Consider the following 16,413-nt stretch of genomic DNA (forward strand, 5'->3'; position numbering starts at 1 on the left):
GAACAAAAATTAGGAGCACAACACACTTGATTTTACAGAGTATTATGATTTAGGATGAGGCTAAAATTAATCAGTTGAAATTGGCTTTAAAGAAAAAATATTGAATAATAATACCTGGGTGCAGATTGGCAAAGATTGTGTGGGTGTTATGCAGAGTACCGAAGTTTGGGAAATAGTGCTGCAGCAGGAAGAAAATCTACAATGAAATCACTGCTTTCCAGAAAGTCAACAGTTTGTTAGGGGACACAGGCCCGTAAGCGAGATTAGTACCACAATAAATTCAGAAACCAAGTACAGGGGGAAGATAGGAAAGCAGTGAGGAGCAAAGTGAAGGAGAGGCTAGCTACAACATCAGTTGGAAGACAATTGCTCTAGTCCAGGGGAGAGGTAATAACAACCTGCATTAGGGAGTGGCTATAGCAATGACAGAAAGACAAGTAATATAACAGGTTCATTGCACTCATCCTGTGAAAGCCTTGCTGGTTGTGAGCAGCATGAAGTTGAAACCTGTTCAGCCAAGTCCAGGGCAGTTTTGTTCATATACACCCAAACACACAAATGGAGTGGGAGAGCTGAATTCATCAATCAGAAAATAGAATTAGAAGCATATTTTTATTTGGCCTCAATTATCAGAGGGTTTTAGGGTGAATTATTCAGATATTTGACCCCATTTTTTTCTGCTTGACTCAGAGGCTGCAGAAATGGTAACACATATATAACGTTTTCTACGTTCCACTTATGTTCTAAGAGCTTTATATTTTCCATCTTCATAGCCCCTTATTTTACACAAGAGGAAACTGAAGCATAGGAGTTTAACTTGCCGAGGTAATGCAGCTCCGTAAAGTAGCAAGGATTAAACTCAGCCGTTCTGGCTCTGGAGTATCTATTCTTAACACTACACTAGAATAAGCGGGTCGGGCAGATAATGCTGAAACAGGTCACACTTCAACGTTGGATCGTGAAACACTCTTACTGGTGGCAGGAGACCTGGTTCTGAGATCACAGTTTCTCCATCTGTAAAATGGAGATAATAACGACACTAGGAGTTTGGTGCAAAGAAGGAGTGAGATAATGAATGTGAAAGTGAACTTCAAATTATGTATTTGGCTCTACACACCAGTTCGTCGGAATGAGTACGCGAGCTCAAGAAATTGCAATAAATCAATCTGTGACGCTTGTAGCAAGACTCCGCCCCTGAGGCTTCGCCCCTGAGGCTCCGCCCACCGCGAGCCGCAGGTGGGGCCGGCCGATCTTCTTTGCGCATGCGGAAACTGCTGCGCGCTCCCACCTCTCACCCAGGCTGAGAGTAGCTGCCGTTTCTGAGAGGACGATTCGTAAGGAGGCCCCTGGTGCGGTTTCCCTTTGCTCTTCCCTCTGCGGGCCCTGGCCGTACTTCAGCGGTGTCTAGAGCGTGGTCCGTTCTCGTCTACCTGCCTGCCTTTCTGCAGAGGTAACTGTGGTTGGCCCAGTAGTCGGCTGTCGAAAGTGCCGGCCCCGGCGCCGGCGCCGGCTGCAGCCGGGTGGGAAGGCTCAAGATGGCGTGCCTGTTGGAGACCCCAATCCGCATGAGCGTCCTTTCGGTGAGTGACCGGCCGCAGCCGCTCGCCTGCCCGCCCGCCCGAGAGCTCGGTCCCAGCCCGCAACATTCACCACCAACGCGGCGTGCCTCCTGGGCACCACTCCTTGGGGTGGCCTCCGGCTCAGCTTTAAGCAGGGGAGTTGAGAGAGGGTGGGCGGGCGGGAGAGACGGGACCCGGCCGAGCCCGAGACGTCTCCAACTCCGGGAGCGCTCACCGGTGCAGGTTCTCAGGACAGCGTCGGGCGGGCCGGGTGGTTGGACACACGGGCAGCTGGCCGGGAGGCGCGGCTTGGGCTTTGCCAGGCGTTTCACCGAGCCGCCTTCTTACCGATGCCGCTTTCCCGGGGCCGAGCGCTTTGCCGTGTGAGGCGTCGGGCTTGCCGCTGGCCTGGGGGTGAGCGCCCACTCAGCCCTCCGCGGCTGTGGCAAAAAGAGATGGAGGCTTCTTGGCCCCCACTGTCTCGGGGCTGCCAGGCCAGGTCTGTGTGGCTTCTATCGCGTCCCAGTACCCGGTCACAGGCTAGAGCTGCTTGCTTCTTGGCAACGGGAATTTCATATCAGCTGCAACGTCTCCTAGTGTATGTGGTTATTTAAGCCCCTTTTCTCCGCTCTGCTGCGGAGGTCGCAGCCCTGAGTCTAAAGGAACCTGTGACTGGCCTTCCTTTTTCCTTCACGGGGAGTCAAACGTTGAAAAAAGAGATCAGATTTTCCTACTATTGAAAGAAGGGAATGTATTGACATGCCAGGAAGTAATACCTAGTTTGTTCGCTTAAATTTAAAAATGAAACCAAAGCTTTCACCTTTCGCTGTGTTGCACTTGAGAGAACCAAGGACCGGGGTGAAAGTTACTAGGAGATGACTTAGAAGGGTTTTGCAACAAATGAGAGCTGTCCAGCTCTGAGAATGGTCAGTTTACCAGTGGTCCGTTTGCTGTTGTTGGAAACAAGCAGGCAAAGACTGGTTGACTATCTTTTAGACTTATCGTGGAAGTCAGTCTGATACTGAGAGGATGGTTGGATTATAGATGCCTTGTCAGGTTCCTTGAGTCTGTGGCTCCAACGGGTTTCTCTTCCCTGACTTCTCCCACAAACACACTCCCGTATCTGGAAGCACTTAGGACATTTGCTGCAGGTCACGGTTAGAGCATTGTGGCATATTCCACCTTGATTTATTTGGACGGGAGTGGGGTGGGAGCTGTACACAAATTTGTCCTCTGATCCATTTCAGTAGTCCCTTTTCTTATTTTTAAACTGTAGCTGGGGAAATACTGCTCACCTAAGCATTGACTTAGCTTGTTACTCCACCTCTGACTGACACCTAGGAACATTTTGTGGGAGAGCAGGCCAATGACTTTCCCTCATGAGCTTTTTGTTGTTTTTTTTTAAGTATGCATCTTGACTGTTCTCAATTCCCTTTAATTATCTAGCTTCTCCTTCATTTCACTTGAAGCTTCTTTAGTTTTTGTACGTTGTCAACCCATGTAGTATACAACTGAAATTTTTTGGTTTTTTTTTCACTCCCTCAGTAAATAATATTTCCTATTTTACTTTATTCAAAAACTTCTTGAAGAGTATTCCCTACTTCTAGTGGGCATTTGCTTTAGCCCTAGTCTCACTGGGGGCTCTTTTTTTCTTTTTTAAGGTTTTCACAGTCCCAAAGTCTGGTCTTTCAGTTCTTCAGTTCTGGAGCCTTGGGAAATCAGACCTTTGGATAAATGATTTAAACTGTCTAAACTCACTGATTATAATAATTTCAAGTGAAGCCTGTACCTTTCAAAGTTCTCCCTAGGGCACCACTTTTTGAAATACAAAGTGCAAGTGGAACAGGAATTAATCATCAGAAATTATCTTGAAAATAATTGGTTCCTTTAATAGGCTACTATTTTGCACCAGTTGTGTACAACACCCAGTGCACAGTTGAGCTCAGCTATGCCTTCAGGAAGCTCACCGTCTGAATGACTCCATAACCTGAGAAACATAATTCACACCGGGGGCAGATCAAATGGTTTTAAAGAATTTCCGTTCAAGGCCCTTTATACCTTCTCCTCTCTGAGAGATCTCATGCATTTTTATAACCTTAACTATAATCAGCTTACACATCTACATTGTCAGCCTTGACTGTTGTCCATCTAGTCTCACGTCTTCAGTTGTGTGGATGTTACCCATCACTTTCCAACAAAGCACGTTCCTTCTCCTAAGAGAACTTAGTCCTGACTTCCCATTTCTGTTAATGGTATTATCTTTCATGGATCACCCACTGTTAAAGCACTTGAATCATCATTGACTCTTCCCCCTTTCAGGCCCCTATAGCTAATCAGTCCTTAAGTTCTGTTGGCTCTTCATTCTCAGTGTTTCTCACATCTGTCTTTTCCCATGACCACCCTCTCATTCCAGAACTTATCATTTTGTGCCTGCATTACCACAGTTCCTTGCAGTTATTTTTACTGCCTCTAGTGTCTTATCCTCTTAGTTGAATTCAGTTCTCTGCATTTATTTCCCTATACAGCACATCGGATGCACCGGTTCCCTGTTTCAATTCTTCAGTGGGTTCCTGTTGCTGAAAGGCTGATGTTCATATTCAGCTTTGGATATAAGATTCTTTATCCTCTGCATGAACCTCCTATCCCATATAAACTGGCTTTCTCAAGTTGAAGTGATCTTGGGTTCTTACAAACCCCAGTAACTCTTGTTGTCTGCCTGCTCATTTGCACATATGAATTATAGCTTTGTATAGGTTTATTCATGTAACATATTTTGAGCTTCTGTCATTTGCCAGGCATGGCATTGGGTTTGGGAAAACAGTGGTGAGCTACCTAGACTGTCTCTGCCTTCTTGGAGATTAGCCTGATGGGGAAAATAGACATCAAAATGTCACACAGTTTTTTGTGAATGGTGATTAGTGTTATGAATGAAAAATATAGGGTGCTGTACAAGCATGTAATAGGGGAACGTGTTCTAATATGGAGAGCAATGAGAGCTAAGGAAGGTTTCCCTAAAGAAGTGACAATGAGCTAAGAGTTCAAGGACAAGTAAGAACTAACTAGAAAAACAGAAGAGCATTCCAGGCAAAGGGAACTGCTTTTGCAGTGGCCCTGAGGCTGTTAATTATTATTCTGTTTTATCTTCTTAGAGAGTAAATTAATTCAGAGATAAGTGCTTGACCTTTTCTTCTTCTTAACCCAACTATTCTTTATAGCACTATGTCTTTCATATATTAGATTCTCAATAAATATTTGATTGAACTATTTATTTGGAGGAGTTGGACAAAATTTCCAGGTGTCTTTCTAAGCTACACCATGATCACCCCTATCCCTCTTGAATTTGCATTTAGCGTTACAACATCACTGTTTTCAACAAATTTATAAATTTTCCCATGTTTCCCAAACTTTTGGGTGATTTTACATTGATTGCATTTTTTTTAACTTTCTATTTTGAGATAATTACAGATTCACAAGAAGTTGCAAAGATAGTACAGAGAGATCCCTGTGTATACTGTACCCAGTTCCCCCGTTTGGTCACATTTTATATAACTATAGTACAATATCAAAACCACAAAACTGATATTGGTATAAATATGTATACAGTTCTGTAACGCCATAGTCGAGATCTCCCTCATGCTACTTCTTTGTAGTCACACCTACCTGCTGCCCCACACCCACTGTCTCTAACCCCTGGTGACAACTAATCTCTTCTCCATCTCCATGATTTTGTTATTTTCTATAATGTTACATAAATGGAGTCATACAGCGTGTGACCTTTTGAGGTTGGCTTTTGTCACTCAGTGTAATGCCCTGGAGATCCATTCAAGCTGTTGTGTGTATCAGTAGTTTCTTCCTTTTTACTGGTGAGTAGTATCCTGTGGTATGGATATATAATACGGATGTTTGAAAGATAGTTTGCTTAACTGGTCACCTGTTAGAAATTTTGGGCATTTCCAGTTTTTGGCTGTTATAACCTGCTATGAACAAACATGTACAGGCTTTTGTGTGGACATAACTTTTTGTATCTCTGAGATAAATGCCCAGTAGTGCAATTGCTAAGTAGTATGGTAAATGTATGTTTAATTCTTAAAGAAACTGACAAACTTTTCCAAAGTGGCTGTACCATTTTACATTCCCACTAGTAATGTTTGAGAGATCCAGTTTCTTTGTATGCTCACCAGCAATTTGGTATGTCACTATTTTTTATTTTAGCTGTTCTAATAGATATATAGTGATATCTCATCATGGTCTCAATTTACATTTCTGAAATGATTAGTAATGTCGAAAATATTTTCATTACTTACTTGCCATCCATATTTTATTGAAATATGAATAAAGTATTTTAGTGAAATATGAATAAAATATTATAGTGAAATATGTTTTCATGTCCTTTTGCCCACTTTCTAATTGGACTGTTTGTTTTTTTACTGTAGAGTTTTGAAAGCTCTTTATATATTCTAGGTGTGAGTCCTTGGTCAGATGGGTGCTTTGCAAGTATTTTCTCCCAGTCTGTAGCTTATCTTTTCATCCCCTTAAACATAGGTTAGAAAATGAACTTTGATCTTAATTTCACACCTTGTACAAAAATTAATTCAAAATGGATCGTAGATTTAATTGTCAAATATAAAACTTTTAGAATAAACAAAATTTGCAGAACCTTGGGCTTGGTAAAGAATTCTTAGACATAACACCAAAAGTATAACCTATTTTTTAAAAAATTGGTAACAGACTTAAGATGAAAATTTATGCTTTTTGAAAGACCCTGTTAAGAGGATGATTACACTATACTTTGGTCAGTTAGTAGTGATTCGAGAGAGACAAGATAATAAAATGCCTTTGAATCATACTGTAGGCTGGCACAGACAGCTAAGGTCTTCATTACGTTTATTTCCCAGTGCCATTATGCCTATTTGATGAGCAGTTGTTTGAACTGTATAGGGTATTCCAAGTCTGGATATTCCTTGATTTTGTTCTGTTCTTGATGATTATAAGCATTTGTTGGTCTTCAGGTGCATAGTGATTTGCTCTCTTACATGGACAACTGACAAGAGTTAAAAAATTTTTTTCTGTGAGGTTAAGCTCAACTATCCTGTAAGTATGAATTTGCCCTCTCTTGGTTTTTAGTAGTAAATGCAAAGTAAAATCTTGTAAGCACGTTTTAAAGTTTCCCTTTTGTTTTCTCTACAAAACACCAGTAAGCACAGGGTATGTCAGGAGGTGGTCCTAAAAGAAAATCAGTATGAACTTCCTAATCTTTAATGGCAATGTGTGAAGAATGGGAGATGCTCATCGTATGTTTCTGGACATCTTCTATCTTTTTAAGGAAAGATTGCCACCTGAATTCAGACAACGAATGCTCAGGAAGTCTTTTAAGCTTTACCAAGAGTTAGGTAAGGTCTTAAGTTTCATTTGGATATCTATATCTAACCTTCTTATCTCCTCCCATTCTCATCAAGAATTTTAAAATAGTACCAGGAGCCAGGAATTTCAGTTACTCTGACTTGTATCTTTTTGATTTCTGATTTGGCAACTGTTTTGCAGTGTCATATGTTATGTTGGCTTCTAGGTAAAGATATGGATTTATTGGCAAAGGAAGATTTCTGTTATCTTCTGGAAACTGGAGAGCAGCTGCCTTCACTGAGCTGTAGTGCTATGATCTTTAGGACTGTTTAGCTAGGAATGAAAAGTATTCCAAATAAGAGCTGTTTTGCAGAAACAGCCCCCACTTGTCACTTTGGTAGAAGAAAACTGTTTTGATCTCATTTCATAAACTCAGAAGAATAAAGAGTTAGCTACATTCTCTGGCATATTCATAAAACAGTTATTGGGGGAAGGGGAATGATGAGACAGTGTTATGCTTTCTGTTAAAAATGAAAAGTTATGGTCCAGTGGGAAGAGTTTCCAGCCTATAGAATCTGTTAATATTTGGAGATCTTTATCACCTGCAAAATGATTAGAGAACACATGATTCTTTTGTTTCTGGAGTGTTTTAAGAATTTATTAGGCTTTCAAAAAGTTGTAAGACGTGACTGATTGGATAAGGGGAATGAGGAAAAGGAAAGAGTCAAAATCATGATCAGGCATGGTAAGATTTTTAGTTTTATATCTAGGTGGTATCCTCTACTGAGACGGTGAGGATTAGGAGCTGAACATGTTAGAGGAGTAAGGAGGAAAAATGAGTTTCGTTTTGGACAGGCTGAGTTTGAAGTGTTTTCTGGGAATTCATTTAGAGGTGTCCAGTAGGCAGCTGGATATTCTGGAATGTTTTCCACACCACCAAGCAGTTCTCTAGTTCTCTGTGGATACTAGCTGGGTGTCCTACAATTTAACTCAATTCTGACACTATTTAATGGGAGAATAGTATCAGATTCCACAGGTTAAGTTCTGCAAGACTGCCCCCACTTCAGACAGCAGTTGCAAGTCCAGGTTGTTCTCCTGTCCTCTGACTGACCAGTTATAAATCAGGGGTTCCCACTGCTCCCTCCTCAAATTCAGTCATTTGTCAGAATGGTTCACAAAGCTCAGCAAAACATTTACTTATGTTTACCAGTTTATTATAAAAGATAGAGATGAACAGCCAGGTGAAGAGGTACATTGGGCAAGATCCAGAAAGGCCCCAAGTGCAGGAACTTCTGTCCATGTGGAACTGGGGTGCACCACCCTCCTGGCAGGTGGATCCATTCACTTACCTGGAAACTTAATCACGTTTTATTCAGGAGTTTTTATAGAACGTTAGTCTCCAGCCTCCCACTCTTCCACTTTCCAGAGATTGGTGGATGGGACTGAAAGTTCCAGCCCTCTAATAACTTGGTCTTTTGGGTAACCAGTCCCATCTTGAGGCTATCTAGGGGCCCCAGCCCAATCGTTCATTAGCAAAACTCTTGAAAGATGTTCCTTATGAATAAGTAAAGACATTCATATCACCCAGGAAATTTCAAGGGTTTCAGGACCTCTGTGCCAGGAACTGGGAGAAAGACCAAATATACTTATTAAACCACAGATATAGAGGTCTAGTGCTTAAACCTGGGGAGATGATTATTATTGGGAGTCATCAGCACATTGACCGAGTTCTTAACCTTTTAAGGGTAAGAGGCTCAACACCATCTTCCCCAGAAAAACATGCATCTGCCTAAAGAATCACATAATTTCAAGGGGCTCATAGATTCCCTGAAACCCACACATAAATCTTGAGTTAACAGTTCCTATTCTTTATTCATTCCAAAGTCAGTCACAAAAACATAGAGCAAAATTTAAAACTCATTTTAAATCATTTTGGAATGGTAAAAATGGTAACAACAAGGTTTTAAAACTCACGTAAGGTATCATGTGGGGGATTTGGCTCTGAAGAACTGTAATCTTTTGCCCAGATTATGCCAGTGATCTTCCCCAAGGTGTACTGTATATACAGGAAGGGCTTTGTGTAGCAGATGGTATAGCAGGCCTGGGAGGCAGAGCTAGGTGAGAGATCTAAGCCAGGACAAAGTAAGGCACTTGTGGATCTAGGCATAGGCAAAGTGGAATAGACAGAAATTACAAGTGGCCCGTGACACTGGCATAATAGTCACAGGCCACAATGTGGATGATGGGTCAGGCAGATCCTGAGTGGTACTATGGTCGGAAAGCTAATGCACCAATTAATTGCTGGAAGTGATGGGCTGAGTATGAGTCAAGCACCATGGATAGCTCCGAGGCAAGGGTGTTTACTGCCTCTAAGAATCTGAAGCAAATAAAGCCTTTTAAAAAAAAAAAAAAAAAAATCAGAAGGCAGCTAGCCTGTCTGGACTGTTCCACCTCTGAGGTATACCATGAAAGATGGTACCCTGGATTTCAAAGTCATTACATGATTGCAGTCTTGAAGAATAATTTAAACTATTCTTATAGTCAAGGACAACATCACACCCGTGTCTGAATAGCCTCGCTCTGTTATGTCAGGATTAAGAGGTAGGCATTTGAATGCATCCTAGCGGATTTCCTGGGCTATCTTATCATTTTGGAAGGCATCTAAATGAACCTTTGCCAACCCAGAGAATATCTCAGTCTTTATAAAACTCCTCACAATCCTTGTCACTCTAATGTCCCATAGAAGGTTCTTGCTTCCTTGGACTTCCAGATTCTGTTATTTTGCACCATAAATCCTTACGTGGGCAACTTACTCTGTCCAGAGGGATCCCTTCTTGGTCCTCAGTCTTCAGACATTCTTATCTACATTGAAGAGTAAATGAATAGAATTTAATAGTGAGAAAGAACCTTACAAATCATCTAGACCCAAATAGCTCTTTGTGATTAGTACCATACTTTAAAAGGATAAACATTGCAGTACCTGATTAGAAAGAAGCATGAATGCTAAATTGCTTCCAGTTCTTGAGACCACCTAAGCATCTTTATAGCATGTTGATACGATATACAAGGGCTATAATAATATTTTATTACACTAAAAACTCACTACTGAAAAAGTAGAGGCTACTCTTCATATTCCTTTTAATCTAACTGTGCTCTGGTTTTCCTGTTATGAAAAGAAAAATCCCCCTTTGTGTAAGTAATATTATGGAATCTTTGCCTGAAAGAAGCCTGCAGATAATCTTTAGTTTGTCCTTGTCTGTTTTTTATTGATGAAAACTGAGAACCAGAGAGACTGACCTGTCCACTGTCATATACTCTTGTCTATGAAGTGTCGTAGTCAGATTTCCAAACACATAGAGGAAAAATTTGTGTGCACAGCCTGACATTTTAGAATTTTATTTTCAAACTTTATATGAGTACTGATTTATTTGCTATTTATTTTAAAATAAGTTCTCTTAACATGTAAAATCGGATTTTCAGTCTTAATTACTTATTGAGAGGTCAGGGCTGCTTCTTATCCAAGTAGATTACGTTTAAAATTATATATTTCAGTATTTTCATAATTGTGTTTATGAGATTGAAACATTATATTCTAGGGATTTTGGTTGTCATAAGTATGTTACGTTCTGCACTGATGGGACCCAGCCAAACTGAAGTGCCATCTTATAAACTTCCCAAAGTTGCTAGAGACTGCAGAAAAGCAGGGCTTTGGTGAATTTGGGGAGGAAGGATGCTGCAAACCTCTAGAATCGCCAAAGAATGAATCCCATAATAAAAAAAAAATGTAAAGGTAAAAATAGTTTAAAAAATACTGTGTGATGGGTCCGCAAAAATTGAATGAGAATCTGATTGAGTCCTAATGGGGCCAGAAGTTTACTAGAAGACAAAAAAGTAAAAGAAAAGAAAAACCAAAATATCCACAAAATTTGGGGTTTACTTAGGCATTTTCTTCTAATTTTTCTTCCTTTTGGAGGCATGTAGGAATTTTTTAATACATAGGGAGGGCATGATAGCCATCTGCAAGGAGAAGGTCAGTCTTTGTTATATTATCCTTTTTTGTATTGTTCCAGAGGGAGGTAGTTATTTTTTCCCCCTCAAAGTTAGGAAAAAATTCTCTAGTTCCTGGACTTTAAATGGAGTAATTGTGAATCTGTGACTGATCTAAGCAGTACAGTTATTTGGCATTTCAGGAAATTGTCAAAGTGACAGTAGGAAGCATTTGTTTGGACTGAGAGTTGGAGGCATCAGAAAATCAAATCTTGGTTTCAAATTGTTTGGGATGGAGAAGAGGTTCTGGAGCTCCCAGCTGACTGGAATGTTAAGAGCTGTTTCAGTTAGTGGTTCTCAACTCTGCTAGACTCCACACCCCCTTCTTAAAACGTATTTTGAAGCACCTCCTTGGCTCTCCCGGAGTGAAATTCATAGATAACTGCTCTTACATGTAAATTTTTAAGAGTTGGCATAATGCCTCAGCTGTGTTAAGGGAGAAAGAGCAGGAAACTAATTTATATTATTTAAATGAGTAAAGACTCAGGTTCTAGAAAGAAGTAATAAAATAGTGATATATTTGCAAATAAGGGTAGTTTAGCTGTAAATATGACTGCTATAAGACAGAGTGATATAGGTATGATGTGATGGTTACTTAAATACAATAAGTGATACTGTTTTTGATGTGATTTTTCTGAAATGAACAATTTTGATAAAGTTCCTAACAAGACAAAGTACACCCTTTCCTATATTCATATGGGAGTTGCATTCTTGGAAAATGGTATAGTAAAATGATGCGAAACGCATTTTTTTGTTTATATGTAAACAAAAAATATGTAAAATGGAGTTAGATTCTAGGCTCAGGTAATTAAAGTTTATTTTCCTACCTGACTGCATAGTGGAAAGTCTTTTCGGGTGTGGGCCTGTTGTCCCACTCACTGCAGGACATCTAGCATCCTTAGCCCTTGCCCACTAGATACCAATAGCACCTATTGTCATTTTGACAACCCAAAATCACTTCCATAGATTTAAAGAATGTATCTTAGGCAGTAGTGCTGTCCCTGTTTGGAACTACTGAGATGCTGAGCGTATGGGGTTCTCTGGGGGAGGGGGGGCGTGTATTAGTACACTTCCCTCTTTCTCTCCTGCACTTCTCCCTCCCCGCAGCTTGTGCAGTGTATAGTAAAAGGAGATGGAAATAAAATGTGCTATTAAACATTTCCCCCCCATATAGCATGTATAGCCCTATAATATTCTATATCGTTTATTTATAATGTTTATTGCTTTTTATCTTTCTCCCCTTGCTGAAATGTAAGCTCTGCAAAGTTGGGCTTTTTTTGGTTCTTGCCTAGAACAGTGCCTGCATAGCTGTCTAACTATTTGTTGACTGAATTAAAGAGTACAACTTTAGCTTTGTTTTGTATTCCCAAGTGTATACTGTATCACTATAATACTAAATTGCGTTTCTCAAACACACCACATTGCTTCAGAACTCTTTTGTATGTGCTGTGCTCTCTGCCTAGAGTCCTTATCTTTTTTTTCCTCCCCATTTCACCTAGCAAAATAATACTAGTCTTTCAGATTAATCATCCTTGCTGCTTAGATACCACCTCCCATTCCACCCTTAACTTCAGTTAAATGTATCTTCAGCTTTCTTTTTATCTTGTGTTCACTTTTATGGTTACAGTTACCCTGTGTTAGAAGTGACAACTGTAACTTACTTACCTATCTGTTTCCTTTCTGTGCTGTGAATGAGTTGAGGGTAAGGGACTCTATCTTAACTCTGTTACCAGCACCTAGTAAATTAAAGATATTCACATGTTGAATTTCAGCATGAAATAGGTTTTAAACTGAAGCTTTATAGAGCTCAAACATTCTATTTTTTGGGGGTTGTGCTCCTTTCATCTCTTCCCTAAATCAGGATTTTCCCTGACAATGCTGAATGATCAACATTATGAACAATTTTATCTTGAAGTTCCTAGTAGTTTGTGGAATAATTGACACATGAAATTTTGATTAATATGGCAACAACTAGTTTAAACATTCATTTCTCAGGGGTCAGAATTCCCCAATGAGATTTGTAATATTTCAATTTCTAAAGAACACATGAATTAAATGAGAAAATAGATATGAAAATACTTTGTAAACTGTAACATACTAAACAAGTGTCAGGTATTATAAAAATATTTGTATTCTGTCTACCTTTTCTTTCTGAGTTGGTGTATGGGAACGAGAACACTATAAATTGATTATTCCTTGCGACTTCCCTGGCAGTACAGTGGTTAAGACTCCGCGCTTCCACTGCAGAGGGCATGGGTTCGATCCCTGGTCAGGGAACCAAGATCCCTCATGTCAAGGTGCAGCCAAAAAAAAAAAAAAAAAAAAAAAAAATTACTCCTTGAACTATATATTGGTATTCGTAACTGTGATTTTATATTGTCTGAGTCCATGGTTATAGTCTACAGTTATAATGAAAGTTAGTAATAAAAGGTGCACTAAGGATTACCTTACATATTTTTAACAGTTATTTTAAATCTCAAGTAATGAAAGTTTAGATTTTTAAGGTCAGCATTCAAATGCATATTTATTTCTTGCTAAGTACTTAGCTTGCTCTGAGAAAAAAGCTGCTATCAGGTGAGGAAAGGTATGTCTGAATAATTAGGCTTTAATCATGAATAGGACTATAAATAACTGAGAAGAGCATTAGTACATTTGTTAAGGTAATTATATTTTTTATACAAAAATAGGCTTTTCCTGAAATCAGTGTTTATATGGTTCATTTACAGTTTACAGGGGTTTTTCTTGTGTGTTATCTCATTCGATCCACGCTCTGAGCTATGTGGTAACGTTACCATTTTATACTTGAAGAAACAGTCTCAAAATTTTATTTTTGCCCTATGTCACAGAGCTACCAAGTGGTAGAACTAGGTTTCAAACCCATCTTCTGATGCCAAGTCATATATTCTTTCTACCATTCAATGCCTGAATATGGTAGAAATAAAGAACATACTACTTTAATGAAATACACATAGAGCAAGATTTTAATGAAATAAAATAGTTTGATATTTTCTTATTAACACTTAAATCCTCACTCTTCATTGTCTAATAAACCCATTGTTTCACTTCAGGTTTTAAAACTTCAGTTGAACACATTTACTTCTTCTATTCTCTGAGTTAAATCCCATTCTTGGCAAGTCTGGGACTTAATAATTTGGCATTCAGAACCTTTCCCGAAGAATTTTATTCAAAAGGCAGGGTTTTAATTCACCCCAATCATGCGTAGTTTATTCAGAAGGGCAATTAGAGATTGTTCTAGTTTGCTTTTTCAGTATGTCTGACCAGTTTTCTGAGCTATTTCTAAGTTTTTCCTCTTTTGTGCCACTAAAGAGGAATAAAAGGTAGGGCGAGCATATAGCCCGGTTTGTCTCCAACACTCTTCATTTATGTGTGTTATTCTGTGACAAGTATTAGTAGTGCCCTCTTTCAGTCTTAAAATTATCCTGGTTTGGATGATAAATTTGAAGGTATATTCATTGTCTGTTTATTGTTATGTAACAAATTACTTAGCTGCTTAAAACAACATTTAATATCTCACAGTTTCTGTAGGTCAGGAATTCAGATATGGCTTAGCTAATGCCTCTGCCCCAGAATCCCTTGTGAGGTTGCAGTCAGGGTGTCAACAGGAGCCGCGTTTCAAGGCTCAGGTGAGGGAGAATCCATTTCCAAGCTCAGTCACAGGATTATTGGCAGGATTTAGTTCCATGTGGGCTGTTGAACTGAGGGCCTCAGTCCCTTGCTGGCTCTTGGCCAGGGGCTCCCCATAGTTCCATGCCATGTGGGGCTCTCCATAGGGCAACTTACAACATGGAAGCTGGCTTTTGACGGAGGGAGGGAGGGACAGACAGACAGACACAGACATGGACACAGAGGGAGAGCTCTGCAGTGACATGCTATCACCTCCACTGCTTTCTGCTTGCTAGAATCAAGTCACTACAACCCGTCTTCACTCAAGGGGAGACATCACAAATGGTCACCCTAATAAAAGGGAAATTGCTTCCACATAATAGTTCTCCACAGTGGAATGCAGCTCATTACCTGTTTCTGTTTTCCTTCAAGAAGAAATTTGTTACAAGCTTCTCTTCTTTCTTTAATGTTTAGTACCTGTTCATACATATGTACATTCAGCTCTACTAAATTCTAAATACTAATTCACAAATTTGGTGTATACAGACTTTCTGCTTGAAGGGATTCGTGTACATTTTTACATAATATAATTTGGAGAGGTGCTATTCAGCATAAAAATGTAACAGGTTTTTAATCTATACATTTGTGGTGGCTTCTGCAGCTTTGAATGGGTACAGTGAGTTTAGAGCTAGGTTTCGAGGGCTTTCTAGGTCATTTGTTTGAAGCCTTGTGCCAAAAGGCAGAGGTCATAGTGTGACCCTGGCTAGCACTGCTCTCCTTCATGGGCACAGGCTGTACCCTGAGCTTTAGCTGGCTGCTTGGCACATTCACTGGATCGGTTGGGAGGATGGAGGATCACTGTGTGTACAATCTCTTCCAGCTACCAGAAGCTACAGAGTAATTTAAAAGGGTATTAGTGTTTTGAAGTGAGCGTGAAGCCACGTCTTGAAAGGACAGATCATCAGACACTCTGTTAACCTTTTGGCCTCTGTGGGCAGGAGGGAGGAAGAAACTCCAGTGTTTGTCCTATTTCAGGGGTAAATTAGTGCCTAGATCAAACTGTCCCTCCCCAACATCCACACTGTTGTTGGCAAGAGTGAAAAAGCCCCCAAATTCCCTTCACCCCCACCTCCCCCATTATTACAGCCTCATTCCTCTTTCCCTTGAGGCCATCAGGATTAAGCTCTTTATCTCTGTTTACATTAACTACCACAAGAAGCCCAAGACTCTAGGGTCCTTCCTCATGCCCATGTGTCTCTGTCCATTTACTTTTCTATCCAGATCCCTTGCCTCTCTCCCGCTCCTTTCACTGGGTTTCTGTTATCCTCACCCTCTTGTCTGAACATTTCCTTCATCTTTTTGTTTAGACTGAAACCAGGCTTTTCACTTCTTGACACCCTTTTCCTCAGCTTTCTCCTGCAATCTTCTCAGCTGGTGGCTCTTTTTCTTCCCATATCCCTCATATCTCTAGGGCTAGAAGTGGAGACAGAGAATTGCTCCTCATTGCTCTTTTCAGACCCCTCTCTTCCCTTTTCTCTAAACATTCCAGCTCTGAATCTCATCGGACTCTACCTTGTAGTCATCTGTAGATCCCCTGGATCATTCCCCCTCATTTCTTTAAGATTTTAGCTCCTAGCTCATGTTCACTTTTTCTAACACTATTTCTGTGATAATTTATGGAAATTTCATTACCTATGTAGACAATTTTTCTAAAACTCTAGACTTCCCCAATGATCATATCCTCTGTGCTCCCCTGAGGTGTTTGTCCCCATGGTTATTTCCAAGACCTTGACCTTACCAATAGCTAAAACCCTTTCATAATCTCAATTTTACACATTCTGGT

At 40.1% G+C, this 16,413-nt stretch overlaps 1 protein-coding gene across 3 annotated transcripts in view; it reads left to right on the plus strand.

The window, feature by feature from the left end:
• Window positions 1-1,289: 1,289 nt before the first annotated feature.
• The window catches only part of ARMC8 (armadillo repeat containing 8), a 102,099-nt gene continuing 86,975 nt past the window's right edge, over window positions 1,290-16,413 (plus strand). For all 3 annotated transcript variants that reach the window (XM_007170337.3, XM_007170338.3, XM_057545325.1), the window contains exon 1: window positions 1,290-1,580. In XM_007170337.3, the coding sequence (XP_007170399.2) occupies window positions 1,536-1,580 (45 nt within the window). In that variant the 5' untranslated portion in view covers window positions 1,290-1,535. The remainder of the gene's footprint in view (window positions 1,581-16,413) is intronic.

This window comes from Balaenoptera acutorostrata, chromosome 4 (assembly GCF_949987535.1).
Source record: "Balaenoptera acutorostrata chromosome 4, mBalAcu1.1, whole genome shotgun sequence".
In the NCBI taxonomy this organism is placed as follows: domain Eukaryota; kingdom Metazoa; phylum Chordata; class Mammalia; order Artiodactyla; family Balaenopteridae; genus Balaenoptera; species Balaenoptera acutorostrata.